Raw genomic sequence first — 23,238 nt, forward strand, 5'->3', positions numbered from 1 at the left:
TGTGAATAGTTGATTTTTGTATTATATGATTTATTTATTACATTTTATGTGGAGTGAATAAATAAAAGTATATTTACGGTGGCCCCTAGAGACAAAGCACATACAAACTTCAAATCACGTACGAACTCTGAAGCATGTACAAACTCCAAAACACGTAAAAACTCCAAAACATGTAAAAACACGTACAAACTCCAAAACACGTAAAAACTCCAAAACACGTAAAAACACGTAAAAACACGTACAAACTCCGAAGCACGTAAAAACTCAGAAGCACATAAAAACTCAAAACACGTACAAAAGACAACAGAAGTGCTCCAGGATGCTGGGCGCAGTGTTGAGCCTTTGTTATTTTGTGGCTACACAAGCCAGCAAGTACCAACGACCGGATTTGGTGTGTGGTAATAACAGGTAAATGAATTTTTTTTTTTTTTAAATTATTTGAAAATATATATATATATATATATATATATATATATATACCTGTGTATAAATACACAAACAATACACACATGCTTTCAATTGTGTAATTTAAGTGATCTAGTAGCTCTGCTTTGGAAGTTCAGTTCATGCTAGAAATGTGTTTTGGAGTTTGTACGTGTTTTGTCTCGAGGGGCCACCGCATATATTTATATATAAACATATATATATAAATAAAACTACTTGTTTTTACATTAGTAATTCCTTTTGTGCATAATTTTATATTATTGTTAATAATAAATTAATTAAAGCAACAAAACAACCTGAAGAGCCGGTTCGGAGCCGAAAGAGCCGGCTCTTTTTAGTGAGCCGAACCGAAAGAGCCGGCTCTCTAAAAAGAGCCGGAAATCCCATCACTAGTTTATAACAGGACCAGTGAGTGTCACAGCAGGACATGTGCTCCTCGGCAGAGGTGGGTGGCTCTGAAAAGAGCCGTTGGGTGGATGCAGCAGAGCTGCAGTTTACTTGGAGCTGGTGTACTTGGTCACGGCCTTTGTGCCCTCGGACACGGCGTGCTTGGCCAGCTCGCCGGGCAGCAAGAGGCGCACGGCGGTCTGGATCTCCCTGGAGGTGATGGTGGAGCGCTTGTTGTAGTGAGCCAGGCGGGAGGCCTCAGAGGCGATGCGCTCGAAGATGTCGTTGACGAACGAGTTCATGATGCTCATGGCCTTGGAGGAGATGCCGGTGTCAGGGTGCACCTGCTTTAGCACCTTGTACACGTAGATGGCGTAGCTCTCCTTCCTGGTCTTTCTCTTCTTCTTGCCGCCCTTGCCGGCGGTTTTGGTCACGGCTTTCTTGGAGCCCTTCTTGGGCGCGGACTTTGCGGGTTCAGGCATTTTCCTTTGTCGCTACTTCACAGCAGAGAATGTGCCCGTCAGCGCAGAGCGGCTCTCTTTTATTTCCGCTGTATGCAAATAAGGCTGTGCAGATCCCCGCCTGTCATTGGTCGAGCTGTTGCTCCGCGTCTTTACTGGGTAAATCGCACAACGAAGAAAAAGAGCAGTGCTTTATTTAACCTGCTGACGGGGCTGTGGGACATTTATCGGGAGTGCGGAAGAGCAGATTTAAATGTGTTGCTTCAGTACGTGTGCAGACAAACATTGATCCATGTGTGAGTTACAACATCACACAAAGACCGAGACAGCCGACGGAAGCTCCGGGAGAGGCTCGGCTGATAATGACGGTCCTTCGAGAGCCGCACAGCGGACTGCAGAGCCCAGGACGCCGCAGCTGCCAGAAACAGAGACTTTGTTTATCCCCCAGGGCCAATTAAGACACACCAGAGCAGCATGACGCTGAAGATAAGGGCGGGGCATAAACAGGCAACAGGAGTGAGATAATAAATGCACAGAATATACAGTATAGACAGTTTTCAAATTAAAGTGACTGAAAGGTGAATAAAAAACTGATTAAAAGTGAGTACAGTGTCGGCAGTATGAAAAGAGTGTAGTTTGTTTCTGGGTGTGGGAAATGGTCCAATGGCTGGAGTTAACAAGCTCCCCCGTAGCTGTGAGCTGCAGTTTGATCGTATATGAACAGATTGTGTAAACCAGGGGTGGGCAACTCCAGGCTTGAGGGCCGGTGTCCTGCAGGTTTTAGATCGCACCCTGGGTCAACACACCTGAATCACATGATTAGTTCGTTACCAGGCCTCCGGAGAACTCCAAGAAATGCTGAGGAGTCATTTAGCCCTTTAAATCAGCTGTGATGGATCATGGACACATCTAAAACCTGCAGGACACCGGCCCTCGAGGCCTGCAGTTGCCTACCCCTGATGTAAACCATAACGACAGTGCACTAATCCACACTTTCATCCTAATTAGCAGTGATAACTGAAATGACAGAAAGTTCTGGTAGCTCTTTGCCTGCTTTTATTTAACAGCAGTTTAATGATTGGATATGGAGCAAAACGTCTGAGCAGCAGATCAAACAGGTTACAATGATCATTTAATTATAAATGACTTGAAGTGCACATTGAGGCTGCGAGACACTGAGCCATGGCTCGGTTCTTATTGCACATCTCTGCCATGCAGGACGGTTTATTTTATATTGAACTGGAGCTTTAGTTTTCTCCCCCTCCCCAAACTTCCGTGTTCATATAAAACACTTTTAGGGAGATCATGAGGTTTAAAGCCTGGCTCAGTGAAACTTTGTCCTCCAAGCTGAAACCTCAGAGTGTCTCCATCCAGCTGCTTATGAACTCTGCAGTCCTGTAACCACTCAAACGCAGCTGTGCTTGACACAGTCTGTGGGCCTGCACCGCTACACACCTGTGTAGTAATACAGTACAATCAATACTAACCCACACTGCATGCTCTGTTAGTGAGCAACAGACTCCAAACAGCACTTAGCTGAGGGCCAGGTAATACATAGTCTGTGCTGTAAACCGCTGCTCTGAGTGCGTGTACGTGGCTCTTAAAAGAGCCGTTGTGTTTTGTGTAAACTGATCTCAGATCAGCTTAAGCCCTCTCTCCGCGGATGCGGCGGGCCAGCTGGATGTCTTTGGGCATGATGGTGACCCTCTTGGCGTGGATGGCGCACAGGTTGGTGTCCTCGAACAGACCGACCAGGTAAGCCTCGCTAGCTTCCTGCAGAGCCATGACGGCGGAGCTCTGGAAGCGAAGGTCGGTCTTAAAGTCCTGAGCGATCTCCCTGACCAGGCGCTGGAAGGGCAACTTACGGATCAGCAGTTCGGTGGATTTCTGGTAGCGGCGGATCTCCCTGAGAGCCACAGTCCCGGGCCTATAACGGTGGGGCTTCTTCACGCCTCCGGTAGCCGGGGCGCTTTTACGGGCAGCCTTGGTGGCGAGCTGCTTCCTGGGAGCTTTTCCTCCGGTGGATTTTCGGGCAGTCTGCTTGGTCCTGGCCATCTTACAGCTTCGGGCTCCTCTGTGTGAACAGCGAAAGAGAGAATGAAGTCTGAGCGCGAGCAGCGGCTTTATACAGGGGCTGCAGGCGGGAGCTCAGCGCTGATTGGTCCAGATCTGGTAGCGCGCGCACCGCAGCTGCTCAGCTATTGGACGAAAATGTTCAAAATGAGGCGCGAGACAGAGAACAGAACTTCTTTATTGTTATTCAGATGTACAGTGAGACGGCGCCGCCTACTACTGCACACATGCGGGGTGCACAGCTTCAGCAGCACTTTACACATATGAACAGTATTCAAAAAGATAAGATGTACGAACAAACCGGGAAAAATAAAAATACATTAGTGTTACATACATGTAGAGTGTGGGTTACTGCACAGTGCTTATGTGAAGTCTACAGAGGTCTTTGAGATGGGGGTGGGGGGTTAATTCAAATTTAACTCTAAACAACAGCAGGTAATAAACCAGTAAACCAAGAAAACAAAGCCATCCACAGCTTCAGTGCACTCATCAGCTCCTGTCATCAGCACCAGAATAAACTGGAAATATTTGCAGCACTGACTGGGAAATAATTCAGGTTTCAAAGTATCATTGAATCACTGCCTAGTCAATTATCAGATTGTATTTATTGACATAAGACTGAAACTCATGTTTCTAATGTTCTGACAATTCAACATGCATTTCCCCCTTCAGTGAGCTAACTGGGAGACCAGTATTTTCTACCTGAACCGGCTCAGTCTCCATAATTTACTCTGCATGTGGAGGCACAGGTGAGCATGAAGCGTAAAGCTGAGTGTGCAGCCTGTGTGTCCCCGGCATAGTCTCTCTCTCTCACACACACACACACACACACACACACACACACACACACACACACACACAGAACGAGGAGCTCGTAGCGGAGGCTGTGGTGGCTCTGAAAAGAGCCTTTGATGCACTCGGTGCGGGAGAAGCTTTTACTTCTTGGCCTTCTTTGGCGCAGTTTTCTTTGCGGGCTTCTTGGCGGCTTTGGGCTTTTTCGGAGCGGCCTTCTTAGCGGGGGACTTGGGCTTCTTGGCTGCCGCCTTGGGCTTCTTGGGAGCAGCCTTCTTGGGGCTCTTCTTCACCACTTTCTTCGCAGCCTTCTTGGCCGGAGATTTCTTCGGGGTGGCCACTTTCTTCACCGCGGGCTTCTTGGCTTTGGCGGGAGCCTTCTTCGCGGGCTTGGCAGCCTTCTTCTTCGCTGGTTTCGCGACTTTCGGTTCTTTCTTAGCAAGCTTGAAGGAGCCGGAAGCCCCGGTGCCCTTCACCTGACTGAGAATGCCTTTCTCCACCAGCTTGGCGACGGCGGTGTTGATACGTTTGTTGGCCTTGGGTACGTCCACATTTTTGGCGGTCAGGTACTTCTTTATGGCCGCCAGCGACGTCCCCTTGCGCTCCTTCGACTCTGTCACCGAGGCGACGATGAGCTTAGGGAGGCTGGGTCCGTCCTTCTTAGCCCGGGGAGCGGACTTCTTCTTGGGAGCCTTGGCCGGGGCTTTCGCCGGTGCAGCTGCGGGAGCTTCTTCTGCCATGTCTGCGCGTAAGCTTCGTACTGAGCATGTCGGAGCTTCGCGCGGGAGGCGGGACTTATCAAGCACATGAGAACCATGGAGAGTGAAGCCAGCCCTCCGCTCTGCTGCCGCTACAATCGCGGCTCTTCTTGTGTTTTCTTCGCCGCGTTTCGGAGCTCAAACCGGCCCCAGATAAACGTTTGAAACCCCCGTTCCGAGGCAGCGGGGAGAAAACTCTCCGGTCTCCCGTCTGATCCTGTTTTTGCCCTTCTGGACTTCTTCCGTTAATTTCGGGAGGCTTCAAACCTCTCTGACACACCGCCTCTCGGAGCAGCTCGCAGCGAACTTTCTCCACATTTCTGCTCCTAAAGTGACCCAAAGCGGTTCGGATGAAATGTGATCTCGGTGCTCCGGTCAGCGAAGACCCGTGGGGACAGAGTCCCGGTGAAACAGCGGCAGTGCCGGGGATAGTTGGGTTCTAACGGAGGCAGATTTCGGTGGCGGTAAACACACGCAGGCTGCCGGTGACCGGGCGGATATAGAGTCACAGATGATCCGCTGGGAGAGACTTCCCTACATCCAGTCTGACTGTACACGCTGATGTGATATTATACTGTTATCTATAATGTCACACATCAGCGGTTTCATTCTGGTGTTCAGTGTTAGACTGGAAACTGCAGGAAACTGTTTCTGTGTTTGCAGCGGAGCCCACAGCATTGAGAGACTTTAGCACCCAGGACCAGTTTATTCATGTTACATTTATGATCAGACATGTGCACAAAATTACTATTGCACAAAATTAAATGCTTTTGCAATTTAAGAAATTCTGTGGCAGAGTAGTTAGAGGCATCATCCATATGTAAATTAAAGTCACCTACCAAGATGATTTTATCAAAATGAATCATAACAGAGGAGAGGACAGGAGATTAGAGAGTTCATTCAGGGAATGTTTGCAGGATTTGGGAGGTTGATAGATTAATAATTCAAAGGAGTTAAAAGAACCAGGATTAAATGGACACAGTTCAGATGGTCCTTATAAACCACTGCGACTCCCTCATGACAACAGTCACCTGGTTTGAGTCTCAAGGAAGAAGAAAAAGTCTCATTTCTGAGCTGTGATAAAATGTTATGCATGAATGATTTATTAGATTAAAAAAAGGCAACAACTGCAGCAGAGATGGGCTCAAGAGGAATAGGTTTACATCACACAGAAATTAGATCACGTGAGTTTGGTTTGATTTTATGAGATGTTTTCCATCTATGCCTTATAATTACTGGGACTGGTAAAGATGAGGCAGCTGACTGAAGAACAGGTAGCAGTGAATAACTGGTTATGCACTTTAGCAGATGAAATACTGATGTTTAGAAAATATCAGTACCTGTCACAGAGTCGCAGATAACATGATTTTCCAGGACTCATGCTGTAGGGGTCGTACACAGTGGCCCCAACAAGGGGGGATGGCCATAGGGGGGCGCTGGCCACCCCTCTAACTCGTTTTGTTTGTCACCTTTCAGCCTCGGCTTGTGAGCACAGTTTTTCACTGCTAAAATTAATCAAAGCTACTCTAAGGCTACGTCCACACTAGCCTGGGTAGATTTGAAAACGGCGTTCTCGTCTGAAAACGCTCGGTGTCCACATTATCGTCTTCAGTTGTTTTCACAGAGCCGTGCGTCCACATTGAAACGGCCCAAAACGCTTACGTTCCAGTCCTGCGCAACAATGAGTGAGAATTAAAGAATTTGAAAAGCTATCTGGAGCATGTACAGACTGATATTATTTTTTTATGGCTGTCAAAGTTGAGAGCAATCAAAACAACTGCTGTGTAACGCCCTCCGCTGTCTTAGTTTAATTGGTCACATGACTGCATCACATGACTAAAATGCGTCGTCTGTGTTTTCGAGTGTCCACACTGCAACCGGACAGCTCCGTTTTGAAATGTATGTGTTTTCAAGAGCGTTTCCAAAACGTCTCAGTGTGGACGAAAACGCATTAGTGTGGACGTAGCCTAAGGAACCCAGTGCGTGACAATCCACTCATCAATTTGGGGTGTGAAGCAGTCAGGCCAGAAGGGCCAGAGCCATAAACCTCGATGGTTTTGTGGATGTTCTTGTCAAAAGACATGGCAGTAGATGGATAAAACAGTTTTGAATAAATGTGATGCCAGACGATTTTGTTCCGTAGCCGTTAGAGTCAGGGTTGGTTTTGAAACACATGAAAGTCTCTGTGTGGTGTTTGACATGTAAAAGCTCTTATTTCCAATTAAAGAAGTACTGACCTATAGCTGTCTGACCTACGCTGCTTATCTAACATGACACACAGCGTTCATACAACCCGTAACGTTGCAAAAGTTACTAAAGAGGTAAAACATGTAAAGATTGTCTCTCTCCATGCACTCGTGTGCAAGCATGTTGTTCACATACACCACAGAGAGTGCAGTGGTGCATAATGACATCTGTCTGTCCTGCCCCTGGAGGGGGCACCACAGCACTGATGAAATTTCATAAATGAGCTGATTGGGGCACACAAGGCAACTGTACACATTAAAACCCCCATGAATAACTGCCCTCCACCTTAAACTATTGGCCAAAAAAAGAAAATAACACATTTTATTTTTATATGACAGTATTCAATACAATATTTTTTCTACTCTCTCTCAGTTTGTATTTTGTCATGTATGGCTGTGTTCTCTCTGTGACCCCTTTGTTCTCTTATCTTTCCCCTCAAACCCGACCAGATGTGGCAGAGGACCGCCTCTCCTGAGCCCGGCTCTGTTGGAGGTCTCTCCCTGTTAAAATGAAGTCGTCGCTGAAAATGATTGGCTGTACGGGATTCAGAATTTTGGGTTTATCCTCTAGCATTCAGTCTGTACTTAACCATACAGGGTGGGTCATTTATATGGATACACCGTAATAACATGGGAATGGTTTGTGATATTAAAGTCCTGTTTGTGGCACATTATATGTGAGGGGGCAAACTCCTCAAGATGGGTGGTGACCATGGTGGCCATTTAGAAGTCGGCCATCTTGGATACAACTTTTGTTTTTTCAATAGGAAGAGGGCCATGTGACACATCACACTTATTGGTAATGTCACAAGAAAAACAATGGTGTGCTTGGTTTCAGGGTAACTTTATTCTTTATTCAGTTTTCTGCTCATTTAGGTTGAGAAAATTTAGCGCCAACAATGCCTTAACGTCTTCCAGACAATCAAACAGACCCATCAAACAGAGGATTCACAGATTTCCGTCTGTAAATCTGAGAGTCATCTGCGTAGCAATGAAACGAGATATATATATTTTTAAATTGAGCCCATCGGAAGCATGTAGATTAAAAAAAGGGCCGAGGATAGAGCCCTGGGGGACCCCACAAGAAAGCACGGTCCTTGGGGATAATGAGTCTCTGAGTTTAACAGAGAAGCTTCGATTAGATAGGTAGGATTTAAACCATTCCAAAATAATCCCTTTTATTCCAATGTGTTGTTCCAGTCTGGAGAGAAGGCTGCGATCTACTGTATCAAAAGCAGCACTGAGATCTAATAATATTAAGATGGCAGGACTGACATAATGAATTCATTAAATACACCATTAAATAATTAATTAAAATTGGAAATAATTAATTACATAAATATTTGTGACACATGTAATTAATTAATTATTGACATATTTAATTAATTAATAACACATTTAAATAATTATTGACAGTTTTAATTCATTATTTAATACTTTTTTTATTTAATTCATTTTGGCACTTTTGTCCCCTTCATGTCTCATCTTGAAATCATTTTATCTGTCAGCCTCACCCATCAAACTAAGTGGGCGGGGTCAACGCTGCCCATGCAGTTTCTCTAACATTTGATTGGTTGCCGTGCAAAGTAAGTCAAGACACTTATGTCGACTTGGGGCGGGTATCCCAGAATCCATTTCACATCACAGGCAGCAGTGATGGTGGTTGTAAAGTTTTAAAATACCCCGTGTTTCTGTCACCAGCTGAACTATTAACAGTGTTTTAGTCGTGGCGTAATCGTCACGTCTGGGCAGGTTGTCAACAGAACATGTTTGTGCTCAGATGTTTTCAGAGACGTCACTCGCTCTGCTAACAGTCAGCTGACAGAGAGCACCGAGCTCACAGCCCCGGTGTTCCAGCTGAACTGTTTTTTTGTGTTTGTTTGTTTGTTTGGGGGGGGTACGTTAACCGGTTTGTTTACATATTCCACTCTCCGTGTTCACATGTTGCATTCGCAGATTCTCATTTTCACCGAACGATCGTCTCTTTCCGCCTGCTCTTGTGTCTCTGTGCTTCTGTAACATAAAGAACGAGCTGACGTGTTTGTCACGACACCAGCGATCAGCTCAACAGACCCTCAGTTTACCTGCATGCATCCTCCTCCTCACCTGTCAGCTGTTTAACACCTGCTGCTAATTCAAGAAACACGCCTACGTGACCTGGTGAAAGTCACAGTTTAACTGGGCAGCCGGTGCTCGATATAGCACAATGTCAGCGCATTTTTCTCCACAAGATAAGTAAATATAGTTTTTGACCAATTTTTGACCTCACGCATGCACTTGCGAAAGCCACTACCTGCTGTGGTTAGCTGTTGTAGGGCTGCTGGTACCTTACAGAGATTAGATATGACAGTTAATGGCAGCAGTTACACTTCTGTCTACTGAAAATACAGATTCTACACTTCAGGCTGCAGCAGCACGGCTAACACAAAATCTGTATTGTTTTTGTTTACCAGTTCAATTTAAAGAAGTTTCATTTATACAGCGACAAATCACAACAACAGTCGCCTCAAAGCACTTTATATTGTAAGGTAGACGATAATACAAAGAAAACTCCAAAAATCATATGACCCACCATGAGCAAGGGGAAACGCCTTTTTAACAGGAACAAACCTCCAGTATAACCAGGCTCAGGGAGGCGGGGCCATGTGCTATGACAAAAGTCATGGTGTGGAGGAGAGCCTGAAGAAAGTGGTCCAACATATCTGTTTAATATGCACATTGAAGGATGCTGCATTTCTAAGCTTTTCAGGGCCGAGTACAATAACCTCAGTTTGATCTGAATTAAGAAGCAGAAAGTTAGCGGCCATCCAGGTCTTTATGTCTTTAAGACATTCCTGCAGTTGAACTCATTGGTGTGTGTTATCTGGCTTCATGGACAGATAGAGCTGGGTGTCATCTGCATAGCAGTGTAAATGTATGCTATGTGTACTGATGATAGTCAGATTAATCACTTGAATTATTCTAATCTACTCTGAGCTCATGGTGATCGTGTTCTTATCTTTTAGGACAGATGTTGAGAAGAGAACAGGAACAAACAGGTCTGAAGATGCACTGTGTCCTGTGCTGAGTGGGAATCCAAGTCTCCTTCAGTCTTTACTCTAACACAGCGAAAACGAGCAGATGAAGCCCCCCCCCCTCACAAAAAAGCTCAATGAGAGCTGGAGAAAAGATGTGTCGACTGCATCTCGTCAACTGAACTCTCAGAAGTTTCTTAAAGTGAGGTGCAGAGCAGTTCTCTGCATCACTGCATGGTTTTGTCTTCCTGACAGTACTTTTTAAAATCACTGTCCTAGTGAACATCTGCTACTGTAAAAGCAACAAACAGCAAGAGCAGCAAACTATTGCTACACAATTTTGAGTTGATTCAGTGATTCAATGCTGCAACAAACCGGTTAGTAATCCTGTGCTGTTTAGGCTGCTGCTGCCCATCAGCTCCAATCAGCAGCATCTGATCATCTGATCAGTTTGCCACCAGCTATGTGGGGGACACAGCAAACATGTGGGGGACACAGCAAACATGTGGAAGAAGCTGCTCTGGTCAGATGAGACCAACATGCAAAACGCTATGTGTGGAAAACTAACACTGCACATCACTCTGAACACACCATCCCCACTGTCAGATATGGTGGTGGCAGCATCATGCTCTGGGTGGGCTTCTCTTCAGCAGGGACAGGGAAGCTGGTCAGAGTTGATGGGAAGATGGATGGAGCCAAATACAGGGCAACCTTGGAAGAAAAGACTTGAGACTGGGGCGGAGGTTCACCTTCCAGCAGGACAACGACCCTAAACATAAAGCCAGGAAACAATGGGATGGTTTAAAACAAAACATATCCATGTGTTAGACTGGCCCAGTCAAAGTCCAGATCTAAATCCAATCCAGAATCTGTGGCAAGATCTGAAAACTGCTGTTCACAAACGCTGTCCATCTAATCTGACTGAGCTGGAGCTGTTTCAAAGAAGAATGGGCAAAGATTTCAGTCTGTAGATGTGCAAAGCTGGTAGAGACAGACCCTAAAAGACTGGCAGCTGGAACTGCAGCAAAAGCTGGTTCTACAAAGTATTGACTCAGGGGCTGAATAATTATGCACACCCCACTTTGCAGCTATTTATTTGTAAAAGATGTTTGAATCATGTTTGATTTTGGTTCCACTTCTCACGTGTGCACCACTTTGTGTTGGTCCTTCACGTGGAATTCCAATAACATTGATTCATGTTTGTGGCTGTAATGTGACAAAATGTCACGGTCCTGGGTCGAGCGACCCAGTATTTGAGTTTCATGTATCTTTTGTATTCATTTGCACCTAGCTTAGTTCGCCTAGTTAATTTCTAGATTGCTGTTTAGTCTTGTTGTCTCCCCCTGTACTAAGTCTCCCTGGTTCATGCGTCATGTCTGCGTGGTTATATTTAGTTCTTGTCATGTCTAATCTCCATGTTTCCCGTTTTACTTTGAAAGTCTGTATTCATTGTCAGCATATTCAGTTTCACCTCTCCTGTCCTGTCGTTAGGTTCATGTGTGTCAGCTGTGCTCCCATGTGTGGCCACTTCCCCTGATCATCCCTCATGTGTATTTAGTCTCTGTGTTTCATGTTGTCACAGCCAGTCGTAGTATTCATAGTTATGGTTTCCTGTGGCGTCATCGTTTTACTTTCCCAGTTTAGTCAGTTTAGTTTGTCACTGCGTTTCTGCCTTGTCTGCACTCCTTGTCACCAGCCACAATAAAGGCTCGCTTTCAGTTAAGTTTACTCCAGTCTGCTCTCGTGTGTTTGCGCCTGGGTCCACCACACACACCACCGCACGGTCTGCCTCCTCAGATCGTGACAACAAAATGTGGGAAAGTTCAAGGGGGCCCAATATTTATGCAAGTACTGTAGACATCTGTGCTTGTTGGGAGCAGTTCTGATTGTACAGTCTGACAGCTGCAGGGAGGAAGGACCTGCCGAAACGCTCCTTCATGCGTCGAGCATGCAGCAGTCTGTCTCTGCAGCAACATCTACATGCATGGGCTGGGAGGCTCTGTCCATCAGAGATGTTGTTTTGGCCAGAGTCCTTCTGTCTCCACCACCTGCACTGGGTCCAGGGTGCATCCCAGAACAGAGCTGGCCTTCCTGATGAGTTTGTCCAACCTCTTCCTCTCAGCTGCTGATAAACTGCTGCTCCAACATACCACACTGTAAAAAATGATAGATGCCACCACAGAGTCATAGAAGGTCTTTAAAAGCGCTCCCTGTGCTCCAAATGACCTCAGCCGCCTCAGCAGGTAGCGTCTGCTCTGACCCTTCCTGTAAACAGCATCAGTGTTGTGGCTCCAGTCCAGTTTATTATTCAGGTGAACACCCAGGTACCTATAAGAGTCCACTATCTCAATGTCCACTCCCTGGATGTTCACCGGTGTCAGTGTGGTGGGTCTGCGTCTCCGGAAGGTTGTGATCTGAGCCCCCCAGGGGAGGCAGAGGTGATGAGCTGTATGCCTCCTTGGTGTTAGCATACAATCAGTCCAATGCTTTATTGTCTCTGCTGTGGCAGGTGACATACTGTGTGAAGGTGGGGAGAGTGGAGGACAGGGAGGTGTGGTTAAAGTCCCCACACTGTAAAATCTGATTAGTTCCCAGAACTCAAAAAAATTATGGAAACTCGTTGACTCAAAACAACTCAGTAAAGCTTACTTAAGACGACTGTTAGAACAACAGCCATCATTGCAAGTCTGCAGTATTAAGAATAACTTGATATTTCTGACTGTACAATACTAATTGTTTACCTACTGACAAACATTTCAAGTTCAACTAAATTAAAAACTATTTGTGGTAACCTGAATATGATTAGAAATAATTAACAACACTTTTTGTAATGATGTTAAAATCAGCCCAACTTTTATTTTCAAACACAACAAAGTATAACAGCCAACATACTGGACACTGTTCTGCTGAGCAACAAACAGTTATATTGCCATCACTGTTATAATCTTACAATGAAACAAAGTCTCAGATGTAATTATTCTGAAAATAAGTTTGTTTTGTACTTACATTACTTATATAATCAAAATAAAATATTTGTTGTTCTGTCACAAGTGCATCTCTGATTAAAACAACACATTTGTTTTTCATTCCAACACAGGAGCTGGAATGTTGTAATGTTTTAAGGATGCTTGTTTCCAGTCCAGGCATTACTGCTGAATGACTGTCATGGATCGAGGTGATCCACATGTAGGTGCAGAGGAAGTCTTTAACCTCCCTTCAGTACAGTGGCAGTGGATGTGGGTTGGAGATGCAATGAGCTTGAACCTGCAGGCGACCATCTTCACTGACCACACCATCTGTGACGGAGACTCATCTCTCCTGGTGTCCTGCAAGCAAACAATCATATTTTTGGAACATGAACTTAATTGCTTTCTTAAAACATTTTTTTCTGCATTTGGTATAAAACAGACTCCAATTTACACAATCTCAGGCTCCCTCCCCACCGGAGAGGTGACATTCAATGTCCCAATTGTCAGTCTGGATAGCCGTGACCCCCACCCAACACACAATAATGCCATGAAAGCATCATTTTAAAAAGGGCTATGCAAACATGGCCAATAACTTTCATTCTAATGATGTGCAAAATGATTTGGGAACAAAACAAATGTTGCTGTTAGAAAACTTGCAGACTTCACTATATACAGTGTAGACCCTCTAAACTAAGTTTGGGAGATGTGATCTTTCAAGAAAGACCAAACTGTTGTTGTTTGTTTACTTACACAGCATGTCTTGTAGAATTAACTGGAGTCACCAGCAACAGCATCGTGCAGTCATATCTCAAGTCTAATAACAGAAGTGTAAGAGCCAAAGTCAATGTTTATGTTTTTCCTTTTTGATTTGGTGGCACAGGTGTATAGCTTTACCTGCGTCTCAGGTGATGGTATGTGGGTGTGGTCACAGTCTATTTACCTGATGTCGGTGTTCGCAGCAGGTGTGTTGGGTGAGTGGTTTGTGGGCAAACTTTTTCTGTTGACCGTCATTTTTTGGCACACCAGTTAATCCATGCGCTATTTGTAAATTGATTGAAAGCGCAAATGTTTGTTTTTGTTTTGTTCTTAAAATAAATGCGCAAAGTACAAGTACGACCCATTATGGATTATTGGAGGCGCGTCACAGGGACACAACCAACTCAGCCGGCCGCGGCTTTATTTACGGATGAAAGTCGCAACAAGAAGACAGGAAAAGATCAGTGAAGAAACAACTTCCCCAAACCAAAGCACAAATAAAACAATAAGTAAAACAGGCTGATCTAAAGTATGATTAAAGTTCAGCCAAACTGGGGTTAATGCTGCCCTTTTGCACCCTTTCCTTTAATACTTTTTCTGCTGCAGTTACAGGGACCTGCTCGCAGTATAATATGTCGCGAAATCGACCAATGCAGAGCAGTGAGACAAACCACGGAGGCCCCAGAAAAGTGCACTCAAACGATGAGTTTATTAACAGCCAGAAGAAAACATCAACATATGTCTCCTGACCAAAATAATTGTTGTGGACACAGCAGTGGGGTACACGCCCCCCCATGGCGTCAATGACAGATCAAAATAGGTTCCAGACATTAGTCACAGTTAATCGTACATCTTGTACATCTTTAATAGCTATAGACAGACATAGAACTTCTCTTTTCCATAACACCGTCCATACAAGGTAATAAACTTCAAGCCCTCAGGGTCTCTGGGGCTAATTATTGACTCTGGTCATCTGTTGCCAAGTAGAGTAAAATATAGCGAGACACCAAATGAGTTAAGGCCTCAGGCCTGACGCATTCCTAGATTATATGTGTTGTAAGCATGCATTGAAGTTATCCTTCTATGTTCTAGTTTCCCTCAGCATGCATCACCTGGACAGTCACGCCAGTGAAGCTTAAGACCCTTAATGAACCGAACATCAACTCAAAATAAGCACAGATATGCAATGTGTATAAAATACTTCTAACCATACTTGTAATAAAAGTTAACCTAAAGGAAGGATCCTCAAATGGACATCTTCAATCAACAACTTTAATGCAATATCAATACTGTAAGAAATATTATTGAATGTTATTACTGCAGTTATAATGATGCAGATTATATGGCAGCAATAAAAGAATTTCTGTATCTCCACAAATACCATCTACAGTTCCACAACATCTCTTCTTTTGAGCTTCAATATGTGCAGCAAACAGTGCACATAATTTAACCTATTAAATAACCACATTACCTAGATAGACCTAACATACCATACACATATTAACGAATTAGAATATTTCCCTCAGCATGAATGCACTGCAACCTCAATAACTTTCTCGAGACCATCAAATGTGTCCATTAACTTGAAAGTACACTTCACCAAAGCTGCAAATTCAACAGTTTTGTGCAAAAAGCAGGTAGCGATTTCACAATGGCTTAAAAAATCAAGTATCCACTTCAATAAAGTGCTAATATTTAACTGTTTTACAAATATGACAAAGGAGTTGTGTTAAATTACAGCCAGATGCTGTTAAGTTGGGGTTTTGTGCCGTGCACATGCTCAGAAACAACGGGTAGGCTGTATGCCCAGAACACCGGCACAGTAAAGAAGTTGCTTCAGTGCTGCAGTGTTGTTTTCACAGGTACTTGAACGCGTCCTCTGCCTCTGAGCAGGATACTGAGGACACGAGCGTCTGACCGATCTCGCTGACAACGAGCCAGAGACCAGCTCGAGTATTTAAGGATCAATAATCTGAATGAATCTGAAATATTGAACGTCTGTTCTTCTGCCTGCAGGTCAATAAAAGCTGACTCATCTCTGAGCCTGTGGCTGGTCTGCAGAACGAGCTGCTGTTAGCAGGAAGTGAAGGGCGGACATGGCAAACCACAGAGTCATGTGACAGCAGAAGAAGAACGACACGGAGCAGCTCTGAGACTGAAGGTTTGTCCGGCTCTTTACTCCTGCAGAGTGTTTCAGAGGAGAGCGGGCGAGCTGATGATGTCTGGATGTTCTACAGAGTGATGAAGACTCCGAGGGCTTCAGCAGCCTGCGGGGAAATAAGCAGGCTTCCTGTGATGCTGCTCGTCCTCCTGTCAGGCACGTACGCCTCCGTCGCTCCTGCTGTCACTCTGTTTGCTCGGCTCTCTCTCTATTTGAACAAAATCACTTTTTTATTCTTTGAATAAAAAATCAAACTGTCTTTAACTTCCTGTTTCTGTGTTTCCAGTCTGTGAATGTGACAGCGTGGAGGTCAAAGGTCACACAGGTCAAGACATCACTCTGCCCTGTAAATATGACAGGAAATATCACGGCGCTCTGTCAGCGTGCTGGCAGCGAGGAGAGATACCAGCCAGAGGCTGCTCCAATCAGCTGATCTCCACAGATGGACTCAGAGTGGAAACCAGAGCTCCCAGCAGGTATGAGCTGCTGGGCCGACTGGAGGACGGAGACGTCTCTCTGACCATAAAGAGCCTGACAGAGGGAGACGCTGGACGATACGGCTGCAGGGTGGAGATACCCGGCTGGTTCAACGATGAGAAGCATCACATCGATGTGAGCGTCGTCACAGGTGAGGAAAATGCACCGAAGCTGTAAATGTAAAGACAACATCCCGTCGTATCAGGGTCAAGTGTTCCTGTCCAGAGCTGCATGTTCACTCAGAGACGAACATGCTCAAAGTGCATTTTCTTAGCTTACTAGCAGCTGAAGGTTCAAGTTAAACAACGGCTACAAAGAGCCCCGCCCCCACACAGGACAGTATCATGTGTGGTAAACAGGACTCTCAGGTGATTGGTCAGAAGTTCTCCTTATGTGGCAGACATCCAGCTCACGTTTCTTCTTCTGCAACTTTCTGAAACACTTCTGCAAGCAACACTCCCGTCACCATGGCAACCACCTCTCGCTCCCCTCTCAGACCTGCAGGATGCATCCCATAACGGCAGAGTTGTGGCCCTGTGGTCTTGCAGGTATCACAAACCCGTCCACGTTCCTGTGAAGTCTCTCAGTCTTGTGTCTGTTGGTATCACAGGAACAGCCTACGTCTAAAACTCGATGCAGCATCAGCCTTACAGATGAAAATGAATCCCAGCAACGCCCAAACAGACCCGTTACCACGAGCACATCACCCACACACACGGTCCTGCTCTGAGGTAATCCACTCACCAACAACACAGAAGGAGGAAATGATTTCCCCAAACCTGCATCCTCACTGAAACTCGAGCTGTCCATCTGTCTTTAGTCTGTCTTCCTGTGGACGGTTTAGGAAAACGACTTGAACAAGGACATTTTTAATAACTGGAGGTTCAATCAAACCTCAGTATTACCTTAAAATAGTGCCGATCACTTCCTGTGGAAATCTGTGCGAACTGATTGGACTGCAGCTTCACACACACAGTTGATCTGCTGAAGAGTTAAATGTGTGACAGCTGGTTGGAGCCTCCCCGCTGTGGTGTTTCACGTCCGCTGTAAACTCAGAATGTAGTTAAACATGAAGCTGAGCTGTTTCAGCTCCATCTACCACAGCAGCTTTGCATGACTGTCAGTTCATAATAATCCATCTTTGTCTTACACACTAACTTCCTGTAAAACTGAACAATTAACAACTCAAACTCTGTTTAGCTCCTCACATCTTCACCACTGTCACCACCGTGGTGGGACAAACAGGAAGTGATGTCACAGCCACAGGCTCAATGCCGACGCAGACTCCGACCGAGGTAAGTTGGGCCTTTTTTTAATTCTCTTTTTTTAGTTCAGGTTAAATGAATTTCACAGAATTGTAAAAATGTGATTAATAAACATGTTGTTGCTTATTAATCACTGTGTTACGTTCAAACATCCACCAAAGTGTCAGAAATGAGCTCAACACGATCACATGTCGGCGACTGTGATGAGAATGTTATTGACACCCTCCTCTCCACGAGACGTCTGGGCCCGGGAGAGCCCGAGTGTCCTGGAGGGACGCTCCCTGCCGGATACACGACGGACGGGTGGAGGAACTGGAAAGACTGTCGATCGAGGACATTGAAGACAGCTACCTTTTCAAACCATGATAACAGGGTTGCTGATGGAGCTGGCTTGTAATAATTGCATCATCATGACTGCGTCTACATCGGCTCACCGCCTCACCCACCCCTTGCTTGTGGTGTTGTGACGTGAACATGTGTGCTCTCTGTGCAGAGGAGCTTCTTTTGTTTCTGTTCTCGTGCTGAGTGCAGGTTTCTCCCTCCTCTGCTTTCCCATTGGATTCTACATGTCATTGCTTTTCCACATTACGGGGTCGGGGGGGGTCCAATTTTACTGCTGGTGTAGACTTTGCATGTGTCAAATAAAAGGCTTGTTTGATTGATTGATTGATTGATTGATTGATTGATGTTCCTGTTGGTGTTTTTAATGGGAGGGACGTCCTGCTGCTGCTCTGACCTCAGCTTCACCTTCAGGCTGCTGATTGGTTCACAGGTCACATGACTTCATGTTTACAGGTGAGGATCACAGCTGTGCAGCAGGCCGACCACCTGGAGATCTTCATCAGGAACTCAGCGAGACTGACCTTCATCATCTTCATCCCTGCTCTGCTGACTGCAGCTCACAGTCAGTACACACACACACACACACACACACACACACACACACACACACACACACACAAACCTGTTTTCATATCTTAGTGGAGCATTGACATCATGCTTACCCTGGCGTCTTAAATGACTGCCTGACCCTGAGCCTAAACCTAACCAGACTGTAACCCTGACACTAAAACTACATTTTGAGTCTCAAACATGCCTTTTGTCCCCACAAAGATGTGTCACACACACACACACACACACACACACACAACGATTGTTTCACGTGATTGTTTCCACCAGCTTCAGTCTGACGGTCATTAAATGTCGCCCTCATGTGGTCAGACTCAGGTATTACACCATTAAATATCTCTCCATATGTTTCCATTTCACATCAGACTGAACAAAGACAGACACCTTTTTTTAATCATTTATTTGATTAAATTCACCTGCAGGGGGTTGGAGGCGGGATCAGAGACTGCAGACGGACATCAGGCTGAACCAATCAGACAAGGAGGAGGGCAGTCCTCTGTAAAGATCCCCTTGAACAGCTGAATGAAGGGAACAGCTGATCATATCATGATTGTGCAGTCAGGTGCATTTGCTCCCACCATGGGGGCAGAGACCCTGTGGGGTCTGAACAGTTGAACAGTCAGCTGAGACCTGACGGCAGCCCCACAATGATGTGCTGCAACAACAGGAGGACATCTCCACTTTACTGATGAATAACATGAACAAGCTGTGTGGATCAGCACAGACACTTTGAACACATTCCTGTAACAATTATTCAATTGACCTCGAGTCAGACAGATCCAGTCCCAGCATGCTTTGCTTCAGACTAATTAACTGACAGGAAGCAGCAAGTCACCAGTGTGGGTCACATCTGAAAGAACAGCAGCACCTGCCTATGTACAGCACTGCAACCTTCAGCAGAAGCTATGGAGGCTGGGCCCAGATGCATAAAGCTTCACGCTTTAAGCTCACGGCCGTAGACATGGTCCCAGCAGAGGCCACAGCCTGCTGACGAAGAATCTCAGTCCATCCATTCTCTTCTGCATTTCCACTTCAGGTCATGGAGCGGTTGGAGCCCATCCTACCCCCTGGACAGGTATCAGGTTTAACTTCCCACAGACAGGACAAAGACACGCTGTGGATAACATCTAATGGTGTATGGTCTACCTTACAACATGAAGCGCCTTGCTGCTGTGGGGATTTGACGCCATATAAATAACACTTTCCTCGTCTTAACAGATGTGCTATAAATAAAATGTGTCTTACTTACTCCAGATGCTACATATTATAAGGTAGAAACCCTAGAGGCGGTCTTTACTGTCACGTCTGCTGACTGCAGCTTCTTCTACACTTTCTCCTCTGACAGCACAAGAAAGCAAACTCACCAGGCTTTAAAACACGATTTACATCATCTGAGGTTCTCACTGAGAGAACAGTTCAAGAATGTCCCCAAACTAACATGATCAATAATAATTAATCATTCGTTTTAAATCAAATAGGATAATAAAAATGATAATACTGATAAAGACTGGTGAATATTGTGTTGATGATGTGACTTGAACGAGCTGCTGCTGAGTGATTGTTCTTCACTGTGTAATACACGCCTGCTTCCTGACTTTAGCAGCAGTAGTACGACCCACTGCAGCTCCCACTGCAGCTCCTGCTGCAGCTCCTGCTGCAGCTCCCACTCCAGCTCCCACTGCAGCTCCCACTGCAGCTCCCACTCCAGCTCCCACTCCAGCTCCTACTGCAGCTTCCACTGCAGCTCCCACTGCAGCTCCCGCTGCAGCTCCTGCTGCAGCTCCTGCTGCAGCTCCCACTGCAGCTCCCACTGCAGCTCCCACTCCAGCTCCTACTGCAGCTTCCACTCCAGCTCCCACTGTAGCTCCTGCTGCAGCTCCCACTCCAGCTCCCACTGCAGCTCCTACTGCAGCTCCTACTGCAGCTCCCACTCCAGCTCCCACTCCAGCTCCCACTGTAGCTCCTGCTGCAGCTCCCACTCCAGCTCCCACTCCAGCTCCGACTCCAGCTCCTACTGCAGCTCCCACTCCAGCTCCCACTCCAGCTCCCACTCCAGCTCCTGCTGCAGCTCCCACTCCAGCTCCCACTCCAGCTCCTACTGCAGCTTCCACTCCAGCTCCCACTGCAGCTCCTACTGCAGCTTCCACTCCAGCTCCCACTGCAGCTCCCGCTGCAGCTCCTACTGCAGCTCCCACTCCAGCTCCCACTGCAGCTCCTACTGCAGCTCCCACTCCAGCTCCCACTGCAGCTCCCACTGCAGCTCCCACTCCAGCTCCCACTGCAGCTCCTACTGCAGCTTCCACTCCAGCTCCCACTGCAGCTCCCGCTGCAGCTCCTACTGCAGCTCCCACTCCAGCTCCTACTGCAGCTCCTACTGCAGCTTCCACTCCAGCTCCCACTGCAGCTCCTGCTGCAGCTCCCACTCCAGCTCCCACTGCAGCTCCCACTGCAGCTCCTACTGCAGCTCCTACTGCAGCTTCCACTCCAGCTCCCACTCCAGCTCCCACTCCAGCTCCTACTGCAGCTTCCGCTGCAGCTCCTGCTGCAGCTCCTGCTGCCAGACCCAGTGCAGCTCCCACCAACAGTCCCACTGGACCAGCTGCAGCTCCAACAGTAAGCTCGGTGCCAATCGCAGCACCGACTCCAGCGGCAGCTCCAGCTGCCCCGAATAAACTCGTTGTTCCTTCTGTTTCATATCTTGCTTCAGTGGCCGTTAGCCCAGCCTGTCCTCCTGAAGTAGCTCCATCTCTTTGGTTATAGCATTCTCTGCCTTCTCAAACATCTCGTTGGTGTAGTATCTTCCTCCGGTTCCCTGAACCATGGTGTTGACCATCTCCAGCAGCTCTCTGACCTGAGCAGGATCTCTGCTTCTGTTGTTAAAAACATGCTATCCTCCACCACACTGACGGATGAAGTCATGGAGAGCTGGAGTTTCCCTGATGGAAGTTCCTGTGGTGACTCTCCCACGCTCCAGGTCATCTCCACATGTGAACAAGGCCATGGTGTGAATCTCTCTGTGAATCTGTCCACACGGAGCAGCAAAGGAGATGGCTGTCCTGACCTCTGTCTTCATCTCCTCTTCAGTTTGAACATTATCAAACACACCTGGAGTATCGACCACAGCCAGTTTTTGACCTTCAAACTCTCCCATTTCCTTCTGACACTCTGAAGTTACCGAGTTCGGAGATGGTTTAGATTCAAAAGCATCGTCTCCTCCTAAGATGGTGTTTCCTGATGCACCAGATCCAGTTATTCCAAGGAGCACCATCCTGAGGTCTGGTTTCTCTTTTATCTCTTTCTTTTGTGGTTCCTCTGACTCTGTTAAAGAAAGTAGAGAACTTCAGTGATTTCACCACATTTTGCAACTGAGGACTAAGTCACGGTGAAGCCGCATTCGCAGTGTGAAAACGTGTTTGACCTTCCTGATTTCCATTTCTTTTATTGTAACATTTCCATAACGTCTCAAGCACCAGATAGTTTGTTCTCACCACAGTTTATTGAGGAGGTACAGAAAAACAGGCCAGGAGGAGGCGCTTCCAGGCGCCCTGACCGTCGTCTTCACGTATGCGCCGAGTGGCGGTTCAGGGTACCCCGCCTTCTTGGAGTCCCTGGGTGGGAAAGACTCACTGGCAGTTGTCCCCACTGGCCCAAGCAGTCATTAGGTTTAGGGGAAGTCACTTTTTCACACAATATTTATGCATTGATCAAACTTATATTTTTATTTGTCTTAATTAAGAGTAAAATGCTTTATTATTATGAAATGGAGAAAAGTTGTTTATCTCTCTGATAGTTGTTAATCGCGTCAGAACATTAAGATCTTTCACTCTCTTAGCTGTGATGTAGAGGTGGCCCTATCCCTGCCCCACGTCACACCACACATCATACTGCATATTTTTCTATTTAAAGAAAACATCTGGATGTGAGTCTGTGAAGCTCAAGGAGAGCGAGGCTCGTGTGGCCTTCCCACTGACGGCTTGTTTTTCACAGACTCGCAGTATCGACGTTAAATCTTTGTCTGACTTCATTAAATATACTAAATTTATTGTACAACGAGGTGATTCGGGAAATGGAGCTGCTGCATCTGTCACTGAAAAGACACCAGAGATCAAACTTTGAGTTTTAAACACGTCTCCTCGTCAGAAAAGTCGATCTGATCGTTTAAACGTGAATCTGCCGGAGACGAGAGAAGCTACAGAGGTTTGTACTTGCTCTCTCTGCATCTGTCAGAAGTGTTGAAATCACATTTCCTCCTCGTGTCATCCACAAAGTGCTGCCATCGAGGGTTTGTTTAAACAGTTAATGTTTACATTGGTTGTTTTGCTCCTGTGTTTAGATCATATTGTACAATAAAAACTACAGAAAAACATCAACTATTGTAAAAACAAAGGAAACAGTGAGAGGAAAAGATCAAAGACAGATGAAACCTAAGAAAGGTAAAGTGAGTGTTGAGTCTTATCACTCTTTAATCACACTCATTTTCTACATTGCTATTTTTAAATGTACTTGCCGAGTCGCTTGTGTTTGCT

At 46.0% G+C, this 23,238-nt stretch overlaps 4 protein-coding genes and 1 long non-coding RNA gene across 5 annotated transcripts in view; 2 read left to right on the forward strand and 3 right to left on the reverse strand.

Annotated features, from left to right (window-relative positions):
* The window catches only part of LOC308387774, a 105,250-nt gene that overhangs the window by 45,656 nt on the left and 36,356 nt on the right, over window positions 1–23,238 (forward strand). The window lies entirely within an intron of this gene.
* Window positions 556–1,867, reverse strand: LOC308387763 (histone H2B 1/2). Its single transcript, XM_080868031.1, has one exon. It carries the CDS (start codon window positions 1,311–1,313, stop codon window positions 939–941), a length of 375 nt encoding a protein of 124 aa, XP_080724157.1. The 5' UTR covers window positions 1,314–1,867; the 3' UTR covers window positions 556–938.
* On the reverse strand, window positions 2,389–3,384 carry LOC308387756 (histone H3.2). The gene has a single exon (XM_080868024.1). It carries the CDS (start codon window positions 3,345–3,347, stop codon window positions 2,937–2,939), a length of 411 nt encoding a protein of 136 aa, XP_080724150.1. The 5' UTR covers window positions 3,348–3,384; the 3' UTR covers window positions 2,389–2,936.
* LOC308387749 (histone H1-like) lies at window positions 3,585–4,923 on the reverse strand. The gene has a single exon (XM_080868015.1). The coding sequence runs from the start codon at window positions 4,895–4,897 to the stop codon at window positions 4,301–4,303; it is 597 nt and encodes a 198-aa protein (XP_080724141.1). The 5' UTR covers window positions 4,898–4,923; the 3' UTR covers window positions 3,585–4,300.
* On the forward strand, window positions 6,166–19,591 carry LOC308387022 (T-cell immunoglobulin and mucin domain-containing protein 2-like; the record flags this gene model as incomplete). Its single annotated transcript, XM_080866894.1, has 6 exons — window positions 6,166–6,189; window positions 16,088–16,217; window positions 16,348–16,689; window positions 17,739–17,833; window positions 18,599–18,707; window positions 19,135–19,591. The coding sequence occupies 6 exons, from the start codon at window positions 6,166–6,168 to the stop codon at window positions 19,212–19,214; spliced, it is 780 nt and encodes a 259-aa protein (XP_080723020.1). The 3' UTR covers window positions 19,215–19,591.

This window comes from Rhamphochromis sp. 'chilingali' (genome assembly GCF_963969265.1).
Source record: "Rhamphochromis sp. 'chilingali' genome assembly, chromosome: 19".
NCBI lineage: Eukaryota > Metazoa > Chordata > Actinopteri > Cichliformes > Cichlidae > Rhamphochromis > Rhamphochromis sp. 'chilingali'.